The sequence below is a fragment of the Uloborus diversus genome, chromosome 2, assembly GCF_026930045.1.
Source record: "Uloborus diversus isolate 005 chromosome 2, Udiv.v.3.1, whole genome shotgun sequence".
NCBI lineage: Eukaryota > Metazoa > Arthropoda > Arachnida > Araneae > Uloboridae > Uloborus > Uloborus diversus.
This window is the reverse complement of record NC_072732.1, coordinates 45,949,370-45,968,303: the sequence shown is the minus strand read 5'-3', so window position 1 is coordinate 45,968,303 and position 18,934 is coordinate 45,949,370. Positions and strand designations below refer to the sequence as shown.

The 18,934-nt window shown below is 32.1% G+C and overlaps 1 protein-coding gene across 1 annotated transcript in view; it reads left to right on the top strand.

Annotated features, from left to right (window-relative positions):
* Nucleotides 1-498: 498 nt before the first annotated feature.
* Nucleotides 499-18,934, top strand: part of LOC129216292 (protein germ cell-less-like) — a 40,451-nt gene continuing 22,015 nt past the window's right edge. Inside the window, exons 1-7 of the mRNA XM_054850501.1 lie at nt 499-627; nt 5,616-5,739; nt 8,272-8,368; nt 10,061-10,158; nt 10,665-10,711; nt 12,261-12,398; nt 17,024-17,108. Of these exons, the coding sequence (XP_054706476.1) occupies nt 506-627; nt 5,616-5,739; nt 8,272-8,368; nt 10,061-10,158; nt 10,665-10,711; nt 12,261-12,398; nt 17,024-17,108 (711 nt within the window). The 5' untranslated portion in view covers nt 499-505. The remainder of the gene's footprint in view (nt 628-5,615; nt 5,740-8,271; nt 8,369-10,060; nt 10,159-10,664; nt 10,712-12,260; nt 12,399-17,023; nt 17,109-18,934) is intronic.

Sequence of the window (18,934 nt, the reverse complement as noted above, 5' to 3'; positions counted from 1 at the left end):
GCAAGGGCACACGCACACCCTCAGACACAATGCATAGTCCTAGTCCCCCCCTCCCCAAGAATAAGAGCCCTCCCTTCCAAAAAAAGATAAAAAATCTCCTCCAAAGTACCCCCCCCCCTTTTAAAAATTTCAATGCCGCAGTCTGCGCCATGACTCCCCCCCCCCCCCCCCAGGTGTACACCCATGTTGTTAGGAAATTACAGCTATGAAGAAATTTTTTGTGGGTAGAGTTCCTTAAGGACTCTAGTTTCCTGATTGCGGCTCCTTCATTTTAGTTAGCACTGACGCACTGACAGACCTAAGTTGTTCACGTGATTCTATTCTCTAAGCTGTGTGAACTATTTGTATCATATATTTGTTTTCAATTTCATTGACAGAATTCGTTTGACATATTGTGCTGTTATGGACTTATGAATGACAATTGTTACGTCTAATTTCTTACTTAATTTTTTGCTGATGGGTCCTATCCCAAGGAATGTTTTAATAAATCAACTGCACCTTAATCATGGGTAATACCGTTGCACATAGTTTCTTGCGCTCACGATTACCTTCGAAACGTAAAACGTCAATTCGTGATTATGGAAGGGAAGAAACAGATGTTGAAGATGAAATGTTTGTTCCTAAAAGGTAACTAAGACAATGCACTAAAACTAAGCTTTATCGTGAAAAAGTTCAGAAAGTAGCTCGAAATATTTTTCAATTGTAATTAATCATTCAGATTAAACTCGACCATTGGCAGGGGTGATTGTGTTCCGGTATTTTACCGAATTTCCGGTATTTTCGGACGTATTTTCGGTATTTTTATGTCCGAAAATACCGGAATTATGCTGTTTTTTTTTTTTTTGTTATGCTTTTACCACCCTACCTCCACATTTTTTTAAATGATAGAATACTCATCAAATATACCTGCAAGTGCGTTAAGATGGACACCTATCCCTTAAGATGGACAAATGTCAAGATAATTTGTATAACACCAACTCGTAACTTTGTAATCCATTAAAAATTTAATCAAATGTACACACAATATTTTGACTCAGAACTATTTAATACTGTGGGAAAGGTGCACTTAAATAATAGGGACCAAAGATACCCCCCCCCCCCCCTGTTCTCGCTTTGAAACTTTCAGGTATTTTTTGATGAACTCACAATCACCCCTGACCATTGATTTGAACGGTCCAATCTAGGCAACATATCCTATTTTATATCTTCCTAAGGTCGAGTTTTGTTTAGGGAGCTGAATTCAGGTGTAAATGATCAATGTATCTTTCCTTTTTCCTCTACAAAGTTAATGCTAACTGGCTTTCTGGCAATATATTGTGAATATTTATATTGGATGTAAATTTGCCTTCACTTGGATAGTTAAGCATTTTATGTTGCTATGTGATTGGGGTATTTAATTTTAACGATCAGAATAATTTCTTTTAAACCAACAAGGGTCCTGCCTAAAAAAATTTGGACCCCTTTCAGACTTGCAAATGAACGTAGTGTACAAGGTCTTCAAACTGGTATTTTGTTATCGCATGCATGCTTCGAAAAAAATAATTAGAATGAAACTAAATATTATGCATATTTTAACTAAAAATGTCTATTTTATTTTAGTTTACATCGTTGCTAAAGAAACCAGACTAGTAGAGCAGCTGGAAATGTATTTAAGTATTTTACATAAAGAAGTTTTAATTTTTATTATTTTGTATCAGGGGTCGATCCAGCGCCAAATTGGGGCCGCTTTGCGGCCCCTTCACAAAATTCCGCATGGCAAAAGCGGCCCCATTCACAAAATTCCGCGCCGCAGAAGCGGCCCCATTCACAAAATTCCCCATCGCAAAAGCGGCCCCATTCACAAAATTCCGGGTCGTAAAAGCAGCCCCTTCACAAAAATTTATAAAAAGGCAGCCTCTTCACAATATTTTTTAACCGCAAATGTGTACGCATCTACCCGCCCCCGGGAGCCTCTTCCACCTTCCCCCCATCTTATCTTTTTGCTTGCTGCGTGAAGTGTTTTTGCTTGAGAGCGTCAGACGGGAGACGGGAGAGGGACACTTGTGATTGGTAGCTTCTTTTCAGGAAAATCTTAAATTTTACTTTGATTACGCAATATATATTTAGTATTAATCTGTGTTGAGTTTCAAAATCCAATTCTAAAATAACTTTACTTAAAATAAAATTATTTTACATGCTGTTTTTATATTTTTATTTGTTTTGAAGATCTTAATTTCCTTACATCGGCCATGGTAAACGAATTTTTCGCATTTTTAATGTTTACTGTACCTTGTTAAGAGGCAAACAAATAAAATTTCTTATATATTTATTAACATCATTAACTTGCAAAGTTTTAAACGAAATACCTACTCTGTTAGAGGGCAGTTCTCAAAAGGTGGGAACAAAAAAGTTAACTTTGAACAATTTCAAAAATTTTCGAATTTGATATCAATTTTGCTATTATTCTATAGTATGCATACCTAGAACACAATATATGAACATGAAAAGACAGCAGGTATTTGTAAAAATTGTTAATTAGCAAATTAAATCAGCAGTCTGTAGGTAACAGATTTTGGACATTGTTGTCCTGTAGGTAACGGATTTTGGACATCATCATAATGTAAGTTTCACCATTTTTGACAACTGTTAATCTGATTTTTAACTTTTCCAATGAAAATTTTATTTACTACTTTTTGAATTTTGCAATTTAATGATAAAGAGGATATTAATGAAGTACTTGAATGGCTATACTGCTCTTTACATATAATAAAGTTTTGGAATGATTTTGAAGAAGTTGATGAAAGGTAGAAAAAAGCTTCATTGAAATAATTATACAAACTTGTAGTTTGATTTATTGGGACAAATAAGGAATAAGAATAGAGACAAATAAATACGACATATATATTTTTAAAGGAAAAATAAAGAAAATATGCTTTAAGAAAGAATGTAAAAAATGACATCAGTTTTAATAATGAATATTTTTTCTAATGTTATAAGAATTAAAACGATGTCAAAAAAAAAATATTGAAAAAAGAAATTCGTATTTCTATTTGGAGATCGTTAAATTATGTTTAAAAGAAAGAAGAGAAAAAAAATCTAAAATAATAAAAGCGGCGGGGAAAAAAAAATGCTAGCGCAGGTGATAAAGGCGCCAAAACTGGTGCAGCTGACGATTAACTACATTTGTCAAACTGGAATCCCCCTCTGGTAACCTTTAGCTTTTCGTATACTGTGTTGTCGCTAACGGAGGTTTGCTTGGCAATTTTCGCGTAAAATGGCTTTCGTTCGATCATAACCAGCCATGTTTCTACTGTAATTTATGTATTGTTCAATGTGTAACGTATTAATTATGCAAAATACCAATGGATTACAGAAGATAACATCATAATAATCTTTTTTATTGATGTCAGAAGACAGTGGATTATAAAAAAAATTATAAATAAACGGACAGAATTATCGGCGTCAAGATCGTAACGCGATTTGGACATCTCACATGTATGTTTAAGAAAAATTATTTTTCTTCTAAGATACTGCATAAAAGCTTATGAAAACACTTTTAAACAATTGAAAACTGATTCTGATGATCGATAAATACCTTTAAAACGAAAACATCATATACTTAGTTCTCAAATAACAGCATTGTAAAGATCGCAACTTTTGGACATGCATCAAATTTCAAACTTACTTTTTTCTAAAATCGTTTACAAAGTAAATAATCTGTCTTTACTTTTGTTATTTGTGTAAAATATTAACAAAAAATTATTCAGTGTAAGATTCATGCCTTTAATTTTTTTTTTTGAAACGTATGGAAATAATTTAAAAAAATTTTTTTTAATGGTACATTTGCTCAGTTAACGTTTTGGTATGTCCAAAATTGTGCCATTTAGCAAAGAAAATATTTTTAAGGGCATTTGAAGAGCTTTTTTTTTTCCATAATTTACGCCAATTCTTGTCTCTATACAGCATTATAATTTACCTCAAAAATTTTAGGGTTAATTAAAACGAAAGTTATTTGGTGTTGAAGCTTCAAAGTTGAAGTCTGTGTTTGCTCCCACCTTTTGAGAACTGCCCAAGAACGTCAAAAGTCAAAAAATTAAACGCTGAATTCTGGTGCAGTATTATTTTGGGTTTTAATTACTTTTTAGTTTTTCAAACACATACATGGAATCTTTAATGAGTATTTCACTTCTGTGTTAAGAAATATGTGATATCTTTGAGTCTGTTCATATTGTATTTATTAGGAGTTATCATTACGTTCAGCAGCATGTGCAATTTTATTGCTCTTAAAGTATTTGAGAGAGGCAAACAGGAAATCTGTTGTGAGACTTTCACCTTAAGAAAGTGTGCCTTGCATATGTATATTTGTAAAAAGCAATAAATGTAATGTATGTGTCAAATTACGAATAAAATGTTAAGGGTCTTACTTTCCCCCCTCCCCCAGCGCATTTTCTCTTGACAGCTTTCAGGTATTCTTCAAGAACTTGCAATCACCCCTGAAACCTGTCTAGGGCTTTTCTATAACGATACGACAGCTAAAAATGCTTTAATATAATCTTTTCCAAGAAAAAAATCACGAGAAGGTCTTTTTTACAAAAATAAAGAAAATTCACAAAAATATTTTGCTTTTTCACAAAAATAACGAAATTCCACAAAAATATTTTGCTTTTTCACAAAATGGGGACCCAAAAAATAAAACCCGGATCAACCCCTGTGTATGCTAACACCAATCTGACCTTGAAGAAAAAAAAGCTTGAAATTCTTCAAATTTTTCTTTTTTGTGATTGCTTTCATTGTTTCTTTCATCTGCTTTTATCAGAGCTAAATAATCTTCGGAAGTTAATGCCTTGGAAGTAATAATGATGGTGTCAACAAATATTTTTCAAATGTTTCTCAACTACACAAAGTTAAAAGAAAAGGCCGTTATTAATGGATCTCAGGTTTTATGATTCATTACTAGTTTTCAGTTGACTTTGGAATGTTAAAGGAATTTTACTAAGAAAGGAAAGACTGAGCTGAAAGGAAGTACGTAGAAATTTTATGAATCACACAGTATTTCTTGCTTTAAACAGGGGTTGCTCGTTAAAAGTTAATTGTATTCCCATAGACTTTATATTGCACAACCAAGCAATTTGGATATCCTTGTGAAATCAGGGCTAGTTATAAGCAAGTTTGACTGTGCCAGTGAATAAAAAGTAATATTTTTCATTTTTATATTACTTCGTATTGTTAATTAAATAAAAATCTAATTGATATTTTGTAGGATTTTTCAAAAAATGGGGATTTAAATGAAAACTTTTTTCAGATATGTTTTTAGCTATAAAGCTGAAAAGGTTAATTGTTGCATAATTTATTCTCTATCAATCAAACTTATTATGAATCTAAAAAAAATTAATAACACTCTGAATGGCAATCTATCAGGGATAATATTTTTCTTAAAAAAGAATACCTTCTTCGTTTCTTTCCATCATTTCTTCTTTTTTCCTTTTTCTTTGAAAGAGGAAATTACAATAAGAAACATGTACTTCAATGTCCGGATTGGAAACTAATTTGGTGGAAAAAATTTCTAACCCTCATTTGATTTCAAACTGAATCTGAATGCCTATTATATGATCTATGGATTTGTGTTTGTTTTTCAGGAGGAAGCTTATGAGCACATCAAAATACATTTATAAAACTTTATTTGAGGAAGGACAAGGAAGTGATGTAAAAATTATAGCTCTGAATAGAGAATGGAACTTACATAGAATTTATTTATCTCAGGTACTTTTTCACATTATTTTCATTCTATGTGGTAAGTTCAGAAATAATGGTAGATCTTTTGCTTGAATCTGTTTTGTTTGAATTTTTAGTTGCATTCAAGTTTTAATAAATATTAGACTTTGATAATTTTAGAAAATTTATTTTTTGTGTGAAAAGATGTTAAATATAATGATATGAACAAGTTTTTATATGCCATGTCTATAAAATGAACTGAAAAAAGTATGAAATAATTTCTCTAAGTTTCATGTAAACTTAAAACCCTATACAATTTCAGAATTTTTTACAGATTATCTGGAAAATTTGATTGGGAATTTTTAACAGCTATCAAAATACTTATAAGCTTTAAAAGGAAAAATATGGGGCACTGACAAAAGACAATTGGTGCATTTATAATTTAACTAACAATTTTATCACTCTGCAACTAGTATAAACTGAGGTGTAATTTTTCACATTGCTAGCTATCCTCTACTTAAGTTATCTACATACACCCTATGTTTTCCCTTTTAAAGCTTAAAAGTATTTTGATAACTATTAAAAACACACAATCACAAATTTATCACACCATCTGTAAGAAATTCTGAACTGTATGGGGCTTTAAATCTAGTTGAAGCTTACAGAAACTATTTTATACTTTTTAGTTATTTTAAAAATATAATACATTTTTTAAAAAATCATTATTGGTTTTCTGCTTTTTAGTATTACACGTCTGAAATGTTTCAATTAATTTTAAATACTTCGATCAAGCAGAAACAGAAACGGTTAAATTGTCAATGACAGAGTTTGGAAAATTTATTCAGGCGATAAAAGTAGCTTAAACACTAAACTGCCGTAAATATCGTTGTAGTCCTATAAAATATTTACAGTAGAACCTCGGTTATCCGAGCTAATTGGGATCACTGTTGCCTTGGATGTTGGGAATCTCAGTTAGTAGGAACTTTGTATAAAGGCATGTCACAATTGCAAATTTTTTAAATGTATTAGTTAAAATACAATAAAATATTTGTAAAGGATAAAAACAAAAACAAGTAAAAATAATGTTTTACAGTTAAAGAGCTAAACTAGGAAAATAACTTGTAGTGAGTTTTAAAACGTCAATTGATTTTTTTACCATGCAAATTTAAACATTAACAGATGTCTTTAAAAAAAACACAAAATTTCCAGAATTTTTTTTTTAAATTGAAAATTTAATATTTCATTAAATTTACATTATTGTTGTAAAATCTGTTATCATTCTTTGCTAAAGTCCCGAATTTCTGGCAATAGCTTCCCAATCACGCAATTTCTTAAGCAACAAAATTTCTATAGGTGTAGTTACTATCTGTCACCTATTCTAAATATGGGTCATTCTTATGTTTCTTAGAAGCTAGTTCTTGAGGCAGAAAGGCACGCAGCGCAGTCAGAGAAACAAAACACCTCGTCCTTTTAAGGGCTTACGTATCTAGACAAAAAAAAAAAAGACTTCATTATCGGCTCGGTTATTAGAAACCTCAGTTAATGGAAGCACGGATAATCAAGGTTTTACTGTACCATTATTTAAGTTTCAATGTACAACATCATTTCAGTGCCAGCAGAATATTTTTAATGTGATAATATAAACAAAAATGCACATATTTCTCTTAGAATGAACTGGAAACACACAGCCAATCACCTAGCATTTTATTTACATTACCTCATATTCTAGCGTCATTACATTGAAAGTTCACCAGTCTGCAATATGCCTTGCATTTACTAATTTGATATTGTATCAAATTGTTTTTTACCATTTATCTCTTTGGACTGCCAAGCCTGTTAAGACAGATTTACAATGCCAAATAAAATGAAAAAAGGTTATTTTAAAATAGTAATGCTTATTTTACTTTACTAAAATCTCATTGTTAGTGACAATTGTTCAATACAAAATATTGTATTGACTGAAGTATAGCCTTAAAATAATTTTGCTTAGAATTATTTTTAAATAATTATTCTAACCATTCTAATTGTCACATATATTTTGAATTAACATCATCTGGAATAGTTTAAGGGCTTTCCAGTTATATCAATCACAAATTCCATTAGAGTGAAAAATGAGCTATCAAATAATTTAATTAATCAATCAAAAAATAAAATATTGTCATCAAGTAAGTAAGACAAGCTTTTAAATAGCTTGAAAATTTCCATTAAAAAAATCTTTGAACTGAATAAAACGAAATTATTAATGAGCTCCATTAAAATATGAAATATCTTCCAACTAAATATATCAAGTCATTAAAAAACAAAAATGCTCCATTAAAATGTAAAATCAAAGAATGAGGAACAAACATGTCCGCAATTTGAGGAATATTTATCTGTATTCTCCTATTTATAAAGTAAGTCCCCACGTGCCGTTCAAATGATTGAAGTATACTTATAACAGGAAAGAGCCCAAAAAGGTGCTAAATATGCAATATAATTGAAATTAGTAATTGTTTTTGGCGTTTATATTTTATTAATTAATTTTTTTTAAACATCTCTTTTTTGCATAAATATTAATGTGATTTATTTCTCCTCTTTCAGTCACCTTATTTTAATACTATGTTTCATGGACTTTGGGTAGAAACGACACAGAGTGAAATCAATATGGGAATAGAAGATGAAAATGTTACAGTTCAAGGTAAAAAAGCAACACATGTTTTGAGAGATTAAAATTTTGAATTAACATGTAATGATGTAAAATTTTATTTGAATTATAGAAACATGTTTTAATACCTAATTTTTATGCAAGCACTTTTTCTGATCACATTGTATAATTTAATTATATTGTTTGAGTTATTAAATTTTTTATTGGTTTTATGAATTTACCATGCAACAGAGATTTATGTAGCCAAATCAAATGATAATAAAGCGGTTTATTTTATTGAATTTAAATAAGTGGAACTTCTTTTGTTATACAAAAAACCTTAGTAATAATAGTCGCTCGCTCAAATTACAGTGAAATCCCATTACAACGAACTTCAAGGGACAGCAAATTTTGTTCGTTGTAGCGGAAATTTCGCTGTAATGGATTTCAAATAATGGAATGGCAGTTATATAGTCACTGAAAATGTAGTTCGTTGAAACGGAAATTTCATTGTATTGGTATTCGTTGTAACGGAATTTCACTGTATATGCTTTTTTGTTTTTATTGTAGTTTGGCTAATTCATGAGGCATTTCTTATCAAATCCAGCTCAATCCACTTTTTAAAATATTACAGGAGGGAGAAAAAAAATTCAAGGATTAATCTGTTTTTCAATAAAAACTCTGGTTTCTTTCTTTTAAATTGACAGCAGTTTTCTATTTGATTGAGCTAGATGTATTTCGAATTGCTTATTAGCATGATAGTATCCACTAAGATTCAAATTATGGAATGAAAATACTTGAAAATTCATACATAAAAAGAAAATTTAAATATTACATTGCCTTTAAACTTTGGATTATAATATGTTAAATAATATTCACTTAAAAAGAAAGGATTTAACTATGCCTTTAATAAATGCTTCGAGCAGTTAGGAGAAATTAATTTATTTACAGTAAGCTCTTTGATTAAGTAATGTAAAATTTCCAAATTTTACTATCAAAGTAGCTTTCAAATATTTTTGCAATCTTGCTAACTGTATAAATTATCCAAACATTTAATTTTTTTTTTTTGAATGATAGCCGTTGTTAATGTGAAATTTTATCCTAAAATATAATGTGGCTGAAATATGTTTCTTAACTACTTTATAAAAGCATAAACATATGTTACTTTTGAATTCTCTTCTTAGTTCTTTTTGTGCAGGCCAATGGTGGATACAACTTTTGGTTTTGGATGGGTTCATCATTAAAAGAGGAGTCATAAGTTTTATTTAGGCTCAAGAAGGGAGTCAAGGGCAAACCTTTTCCCCCGTAAAGCTAGTTTAGGTTATATTTGGTCACTGAAGAGGGGTTGACCCTCATGACACCTCCTTTACCCTGCTCTGAATTCTTGCACACTGCATGCAAGGCCTGAAAAGGTTAATAAAATCAAGGAAAATCACTTTTTAAGTAAGCTTGAAGACATGACGAAAGTCATGTCTTCAAGCAGAGTTGCTTAACTGACATCACTGTTGAGTTGCTTGACTGACGTAGAGTTGCTTAAACTGATGCTTTGCTTTACTGCTTAAACTTTTGCAATAATTGCTTTGTGACAGAACTATCAACATGTTTTTTTTTTTTTGTTGTTGTTGTTGTTGTTGTTCTTGAAAGCTTAACAAAAGCACAAAAAGAAAAAAAAATCATTTTAGTTTTTTCCATTTGTTTAGTATGTTTTATGAATATCAGAAATCTAAATTTAGATTTTTCTTTCAGCACTGCATAAAGTTTTTGGATCTTTGTATAAAGATGAAATTCAGATTGATTCTTTTGAAGCTGTTTCTATCTTAGCCTGCGCCATCCTTTTGCAGTTGGTAAGAGATTTCAGTTTTGATGATGTTTTGTCTTTCTGTTGAACTGTCGAAAGAGGGCTTTTTAAAATATTTTATTGCAAAATTATCTAAAGCTTAAAGTTTGAAAAGTGGAAAAGAAAAAAAGAAGCACAGCATTTTTTCACATGCTTTTTGTATTATTCAACTCAAAATTGTAGTTCAAAATTTTACTGAACCAAATAACAGTGAAAGAATCAAAACACTAACTGAAATGTGTTGCTCATATTTACTTAACAGATACATAGTCAGCACTCAGCATTAAGTAAAGCTGCCACACTAAGCAAAGTATCCCTACATGTATTTATTGTTTATAGTTTTGTTAATAAAAATTTTAAATGATGCATGTTGTGGGATTTCATAATTTACCTATGTCAATACATGTTTCATAACAATATATTCTTGCTGTTTTTTTTTTTTTTTTTTAATACAAGCTTAAAAAATATTTGAAAGTGTAGAATATATTTTCATAAACACTTACTTTCTTATAGGACGATTTGATACATCAAAGCGTTGAAGTTATGAAAGACAGCATCAAGTAAGTACTTGTTTACACTTCTCTAGTTTCAATACTTGCATGTATATATACCAGATTGAGAAAAAAAAAATACTTTCATATCATGATTTATTGAGAAACTGCACAAGGGGGGGGAAATGTAAGATTTGAATCATTTAAAGTAAATTCCATTCTGACACATGTTAAATTCCATCTCAGTGTTAAAAGTTTTATAATATGCTGCTAGTAAGTAATTAATGTTGCACAGGCTCAGTACCCGAAGAAAAAAAGCAGAAAGCATGAGGAAGCTTGAAAAGATCCAAGTTCAGATGGGAGGTAGTTTGGGGGGGGGGGGGGCAAAAAGTTTATTGCTCTATGCATATTGTATGAAACAACAACAAAAACCAAATCCATTTACTCGATTACTGAAATTTTGGAACTTCACTGCTAAAGTTAGTTTTTAATGTATAATTTAAATTTCAGATAAATGTTCAAAAATTAAACCAAGACTCCCGTAAGTATATAGCAATATTTTACAGAAAATTAAACTTTTTATTTCTGACACATTTTATGTCACCAAATTTGATTTCTAGCAATATTTTCTGAGCTGACCCACCATGAACTAAAAGAAAATACATAAAAAATTACTCATCACCCACAATGGAATGATTATGCAGTGAAAAATGAATTGAATATCGAAATTTTTCTTTAAAAGAGGCTTCTCACGTTTAGTTCTGTTCCTAATTTATATGTATGAAAACCTTGAAACTGATCCCCATTCTGTTGATTAGGAGATTTGTCTGTTGCATCTACGTTAATTTGTTGCTGTGGTCAAACTGCAATTTTCATAGATCGCAAGATGGTACGAGGGCAAATCAAAAAAACATTGCGCCTATTTTTTTTTTTTAAGCTGAAATATGACTGTGAATACAAAGCAAACATATACATTCCCACTCTCCATACTCGAAGTAATTTTGTACAAAATTTCAAGGCTGTAGGGCTATGGGGTCTCCTGAATCCAGGTCCACCACAGACTTCCTTTCAAAAAAAATTTTTGACCTTTTTTTTAATATAAAGCAATTACTGGAACCAGAATTTGATATTTTTTTACCACTGCTACATAAGACAGTTTGTGTACAGAGCTACATTAGGGAAACATATTCAGGAATATCTTTTTCAAGAAAGATTCTGTTACATTATGCATCACAAATTGAAAGTTAATTGTTTAAATTAGAAATGTACTGCTTTCATGCAGTATTAAAATTTATTCAGCTAAACAAGCTGTTGTAGTTTTTTCTCATACTATTCTTGCTAAATACAAGGTGTTGAATCCTTTATTTATCTTCTTAATGCAAGAAAATTTAATACAAAATAAAGCTAAAAAAATTAGTTAAGATTACTTCTTATCTCTTATATTTTTATTGGAAAGTCCCATATTTTTCTTTACCCTTGATATGATCACTTTATAAATGAATGAGCAATTAGAACTATTATATAGTTCTTAATAACTGTTAATAGTATTTACTCAAATTATAATTACATTACATAATTCATTTCACTGCCAAGCTGTAAGTTTTTCATTTCTTTTCAGCATTGATACTGCCTTACCATATTATGAGGCATCTGAGCTTTATGGTTTGAAAGAAGTTAAATCAATATCTTTAGACTGGCTCCATCATAATATGGTACTAAAAGTTAATACATCTCCAGTCCATTTGGCTCAAATAAGGTACAAATTTTTGTTGAATTATTTGTTGTGAAATATGTTTCCAACTGCAGTGCCAATTTCATTGAATAATCTAAAAGCTTGACTAATATAATTTTTTCCCTTTATTTATAAATTGTTGTAAAATGTTTTTATCATTTGAAGGCATTTTTGTTAAAAAGTAAAGATCCCCCCCCCCCCTATTGCATTTAAAAAATCAAATGCATCACGTATAAAAATAATAGTTTACGCGACCAAGACTGACCAAGGCTAATCAGTGATCTTGTTATTTGAATTTAGAATTTGTTGTTAGAATTGGTATTTCTTCCCATCTTTTAGAAGCTGTAGAAGGATATGTTTTTCTTTACACATAAAGCTGAAAACCTGTGTTCTTCACTAGTACAGTAGAAGACCGTTATAACACCAACCTATATAACGCAATTCTCTATAAAACGCACAACTTTTCAGAAGTAAACAATATGTTTTGAAGTTTAAAAAATCCCTCTGTTTTGCTTTGAAAGCATTAAAATTGTAAGGCAAATCACATTTTGAAATAGTTTCTCATCTATCCATCTTAATTCAAAGCTTTTAAAGGAAAATTAATACTTACAGTAAATAGAAAATACCAGATGGCTCTTGAAAATGCAGCTGTTATGCAAACCATGAAGCTAGCAGAAGTGCAGGATAATGCACTTTCTTTTGATTGTGAAACATACAGTAGAACCTTGATTATCCGAAGTAATTGGGACCGAACCTACTTCGGATAATCGAAAACTTCGGATAATCGAGAATTCATCTATAATCATCTAGTTTAATATGTAGAGTCGTCATTCAACTGTTATGGCTATTTTTACTGTTAAAGAAATTAAAATTATAAATGAAAATTAATTTATTTCTGGAACAAAATTTACAATGGTTTAAATGGAAGTTTCATCTGGTGCAATTTCGCCGTCCTTTGCCGTGCAGCTCTATCCCGAAGTTTTCTTAAAATCATGAGTTCAGAGGAATCACACTGTTCCTGTTGTTCCAACCAAGCAAGACCTTTTGCAAAACTCTCAAATGCATCATTGTTACTTATCTTATTTGTTCCAGAATCATTCTCATCTTCATCATCATCATCTTCTTTTGGAGAATTCTTGACTTCTGCTATTAAGTCCTCATCATTGAGCAAATGGAAGCCTGCATCTTCCATGTCACAATTCAACCAATCTGTAATTTCTCTATCACCACAATTTTCAAAGCCTTTCATTGTGCTGAAAACGCTTGAAAACTCAGTAACAATATCTTTCGCAATGTCAGTAGCATTTTCATCTGTGCCACTTGAAAAATTTGGCAAAAGTTTTCTCCAACTTCGTCTTAGTGTCGATTACGGCAAAGATTCCCACGCGTCACTGATCATATAAATGCAGTCTTTGATATTGATAGTTTTCCAAAACTCAACTATTGAAACTGCACCAGATTCAGAATCTCCTTCAAAAAGTAATTTTCTGATAAACTGCTTTCGGTAACGTCGTTTTAAAGATTCTAAGACTCCCTGATCCATAGGCTGCAGCAGAGATGTTGTATTGGGGGGCAAAAATAAACACCGGATGTTACCAGATTTTAAAGAGTTATGTTCCGGATGAGCTGGACAGTTGTCGAATAACAGAAGCGCTCCATTCAAATGTTTTTTTTCTTGCCAAGATTTCACTGCAGGCACGAAAATATCAAAAAACCACTTGGAAAACAAATTGGAATCCATCCAAGCATTTTTTTGATTTAAATAGTGTACAGGAAGAGCAGATCTGTTTACATTCTTAAAACATCTCGGATTCTTACTTTTCCCAACAACAGCTAGTTCAAGCTTGTGGGAACCCGATGCGTTGGAGCAGGCTAAAACAGTGACCCTATCTTTCATTCGTTTCCTTCCGGGAGCAGAAGTTTCATTTACCGCAGCTAAAGTTTTTTCAGGAAGGGCCTTCCAATACAGTCCAGTTTCATCGCAGTTGTAAATTTGATCTGGGGATAAATTCTCATCTCTTATCAAATCTTCAATCTTTGCAACAAATGAATCAACTGCTGCGACATTTCCAGACAATTTTTCCCCCTCGATATTGAGTTGCCTTATACCATGGCGAATTTTGAATTTCTCTAACCAGCCACTACTGGCTTTGAAGTCATCAGAACCACCAAGCTTCGAGTTGAGAATCAAAGCTTTTTCTTGAATCATTGGTCCAGATAGGGGTATTCCTTCACATCTTTTCTGCACAAACCATTTGTACAAAGTCGCATCTAAATCTGTATGATCGGCTAATTTCATTGTTTTTCGGAATTTGGCACCTTTCGTGATATCAAACTCGGCAAAACACTTTTTAATTTTTTCCGAGTTTCTTTTCATTTCGCTCACGGTTGACACACCAACGTGAAACTCTTTTCGCAAGTTTTGTAACAGCTTCACCAGATTCTAGTCTCGTTACAATATCATATTTTTCCTGTATGGTTAATACGATTCTTTTTCTCTTAATGGAAGCCATCATAAAGAAGAAAACATGAGTTTCAAAAATAAGAAAAACAATGCGTTAGTTCTATCAGATCCCCCGGCAGGTCAAAACTACCAACTTCATTGATAGCACTCAAGAAAATTCTGATCGAAAATGTAGGAGCAGAAAAAGAGAACCCACAGATTAGCACGAAATTTCCGGGAAATTTCGAATTCTGGCCAGCTGCCCAGCCCAACGCGACAGAGAACAGCAAACGGGTTTTCCTTCTTTTCCCTTTTCCTGGAATAGGTTCACAAAGGATAAGTGACACAGAGTGACCTCCCCCTTTTCAAATTCTGCTGCGAAGAAAACTTCTCTGCTCTTGAGATTACAAAAAAGGTGATTCTTTGCACTTGCTTACAATCAGACGGTGCAATAACACTTGATTGTTCTGGGTCTCGGCAGTAGACCTTCCAAATTTCGAAATGACATGTGTTTTTGTTTAGAACAGGAACGCTTGAAAGTAGGGGAGAGTATACTCATACCAAGAATTGAGCTAGTGAGAAGGAATTCCAAACTATTTATCTGCACTCGTAGTTTGGAAAAAACGACTGACATGAAAAAGAAATGTGGGGAGAAAAAATTTAAAAATGGATGTTCATTTAGAGAAAATTTTAGATAATAATAGGAAAAAAAAAAGAGAATTGAAACCGACTTCAGTTAACGGAGAGTTTCGGTTAATAGAGGTTCGGATAAGAGAGGTTCTACTGTATTTATTTGTGAACAACTAATTGTAATATTGGTGCTTTAATACTCATTGCAGATAAAACTCATTCTGAAGTGCTAATACATAGATATATTCTGAATATTAGTTTCAAAATTTGTGAAATGATCTATATAACACAAAAGCTCTGGTCCCAAGGTGTGTGTTATAACGGTCTTCTACTGTATTCAAGTTAAAGATTTTTAAAATAATAATATAATAACTATACCAGTTAATGGAAATCCATTTTTTATTCAAAACAGTTAAAGGTGATTACTGTTGTAAGGTTAACAACTAGGAAAATCAGATGATTGTGTAAAAGGTCTAGAATTTGTTTGTTGATCAGAGTTTTTAAACTGTAACTGAAAAGAAGGACGACCATATTTCAAAACTAAAAATTTTATTTAAAAATTATTAAATATTTTGTAAGTGACAAACAACCTTCTGAAAAAGGTTTTCCTAATTTTTTCAATCTGATTTGCGGAGCCTCTGTTAGTCTTTGATGAATTTACCCTAATGAATTTAAACGTCTGTTTTTATGGAAAATACTGCACTCTTTATCGTGTTTTTATCCTCCTGGATACCCGGGGAGAGGAGAGCCTGGGAAATTGTTAACTCTTTAGGAAATGATAGATTTTTTTCTTGTTAAAAAGTTATAGATAAAACATAACCTTTTTTTATGACTAGATTATTTTTGTAATATTCCTATTCCAGGTAAACAGTATTAAATGTGTTTTTATAATTTAGATTTTTACATCATTAAAAATAATCAGAAGTTGAATACAAAAGCTTTTTTTTCTGTGAGCAAGGAAAAAAAAGTCAAGTATGTGTTTTGTTTTTGTATTATATATATATATATATATATGTATATATAAATTTATTTCTACATTTGTTTACTTGTTTTTTAAATGTGTTTTTTTCACTTGTTTTTAAGTTATCATCTGTCTTTAATCAAAGCAGATGATTAAATAAATGTATTGATGAGGTACTCTTTATTGATTGTATTAATATTATTTCTTTTTCTCAGCTACTAACGTGGGGATTTTTATGTAATTTATTAAGTATTGTTAGTGATCGCTGTATTTAAACACTATAAGTGTGAAAAAATGAAATTTATATGGTGAAAGAGAATAATATTAATCTGTAAATAGGAATTTGATGATAAAATTAGAGCAGTGCAAAAAGGCAAGAATAAATCAATTATCAATGTTACATATGAAGTATGTATTAGTATTTGTATCCTTTTTAATGGTGTTTTTTAAAAACACATCAACATTGCAGTAACTGTAATTTTTATGTTGTGGGTATGGAAAAGTAAGGGAAACTGAATCCTGATCTAGAATAAACTACCAATTTTAGTAATAATGCTTTCTTGTGAAATTGTTGTTACAATCTCATTCTATTGATACTTTTTATCTATTTTCTAGTTGTGATTTAATGGCCGAATTGATATCATCTCCTGAGCTAGTTGTTGTCCAAACAGAATTTTCCCTTTATCTTATGTTGAAAGTAGTAAGTGTTTTAAGTTTCTCTTCATTTTATTTAAATTTAAATTACCAAAGTTGTATGCTACTCTGTGTAGGAAGTTGCACTTGCATTCATTTATAATGTTTTTAAAATTAATACTAACTTCTAAGCGTTGTTCATATGTATGCATATGCACAGAGACTAAAACTCAAGGTGTGATGACTAGATTTATATCAAAATTCCTCAGCTCTCCTCCTGGAAAATTGTCAGTGTGGGGGGGGGGGGCGCTTTTGCCCAAGAAACAATTTTGAATCTCCTGTGAAGACGAGCAATTGTTATATATAATTTAAAGCACGCACACACAGCACATCAAACACAAACTTTTATAATGTGAGAATACAGCCAAGCAATATTGCCACATTACTGCACTTTATCCCCCACGAAGCTTTTTATTATGTCTTGGCATAAAGCTTGGAGGGGAGTCTCCCTCCCACTTATCAGTTTAAATTGAATTTTAAATCTTCTTATATGCGCAGTATTTTTTCACTTCATAAACTGAAAATAAGGGTCAACAATTAATACAAACTCTGGATTGCCTACTGCTCCGCATTTTGTAGAGTTTCTCCACAAAACTAAATCCCCGCGAAGAAGTTATTTTCAACTTTGGTTGTTTTGAACTAGGTTTGAAACTTCAACTAGCTTTAAAATGTAAGCAATATTTTCATTTTTTATAATATTTTGTTATTTTAAATTTATAATGACTTGCATGTAGATATGGGCAATTCCACGTGACTCATGTTCAGTGGCGGATACAGCCGGTGGGCAACCGGGCATTTGCCCGGTGGGCCGGTCATGCTTCGGGCCGATCAACTAACAGCAAAGTCTTTCGGGCCTGTCTACTAACAGCAAAGTCTTTCGGGCCTGTCTACTAACAGCAAAATATAAATGTGGCTGCCTAGAGCCTGATTACCACACAGGCTGCCTAGGCCTGGGGCCCATGTTCCTAAAGGGCCCCAAACTTTTTAAAGAATTATGCATAGCATTGCAACAATATGAAAAATACTGTTTAAGGCTTTCACGGCCGGCGTCAATATGAGGAGATAACATTTCCGGGCTTATTGGCCGTGATCTAATTGGAGTAAAAATTCCAGACGTTTCGGCTTGCTTTGCTGCAGCCATCATCAGTGGTTTGAGTTTGGCGAGACTGATTCCTTGCTTCGGTGGCTCCGGTATTTAAGCAAACTGCTGCTGCGCTGCTAGTCCTGATTGGGAGGCATTCTCAAGCCGCTGATAGAATAAGGTTCCTGATTGGATGAGATTCAAGCCGCTGGGTGATCCTGGTACCTGATTGGATGGGATTTACAAGCCGTGGTGGCTACCGGTTTCTGATTGGATGGGACCACAGTATGTTTTAGAGTGTTGTGGCGAGCGGATCTAAGGGCAGGGTGCCATGTTTTTGGTAAATTGAAATTCTCCTCTTTTCCGTTGAAATTAAAGGGGTGTTTGAAAATTTCTATAGCTTTGCGATGAAGACGGGCAAAGTAATGAGATGTTGTAGCCAAGATTTCTGTGTCTTTAAATTTGATGTTGTGGACTCCTTGTTTGCTGTGTTCGGCTATGACAGACTTATCATAGTTTCTTAAACGGCAATGACGAACATGCTCAGAAAGGCGTGTCTTGATGCTGCGCTTCGTAGTTCCGACATAAACTGATCCACAGGAGCATGGAATTTTGTAAACTCCAGATGTGGAGAAAGGGTCACGGGGGTCTTTCACCGGGCGATAACAGTTCCTAAGTTGAGTGGTGGGCTTGAAAATGGTCTTGATGTTGTGTTTTTCAAGGAGTTTTCCAATTCGGTCAGTAACTCTGTG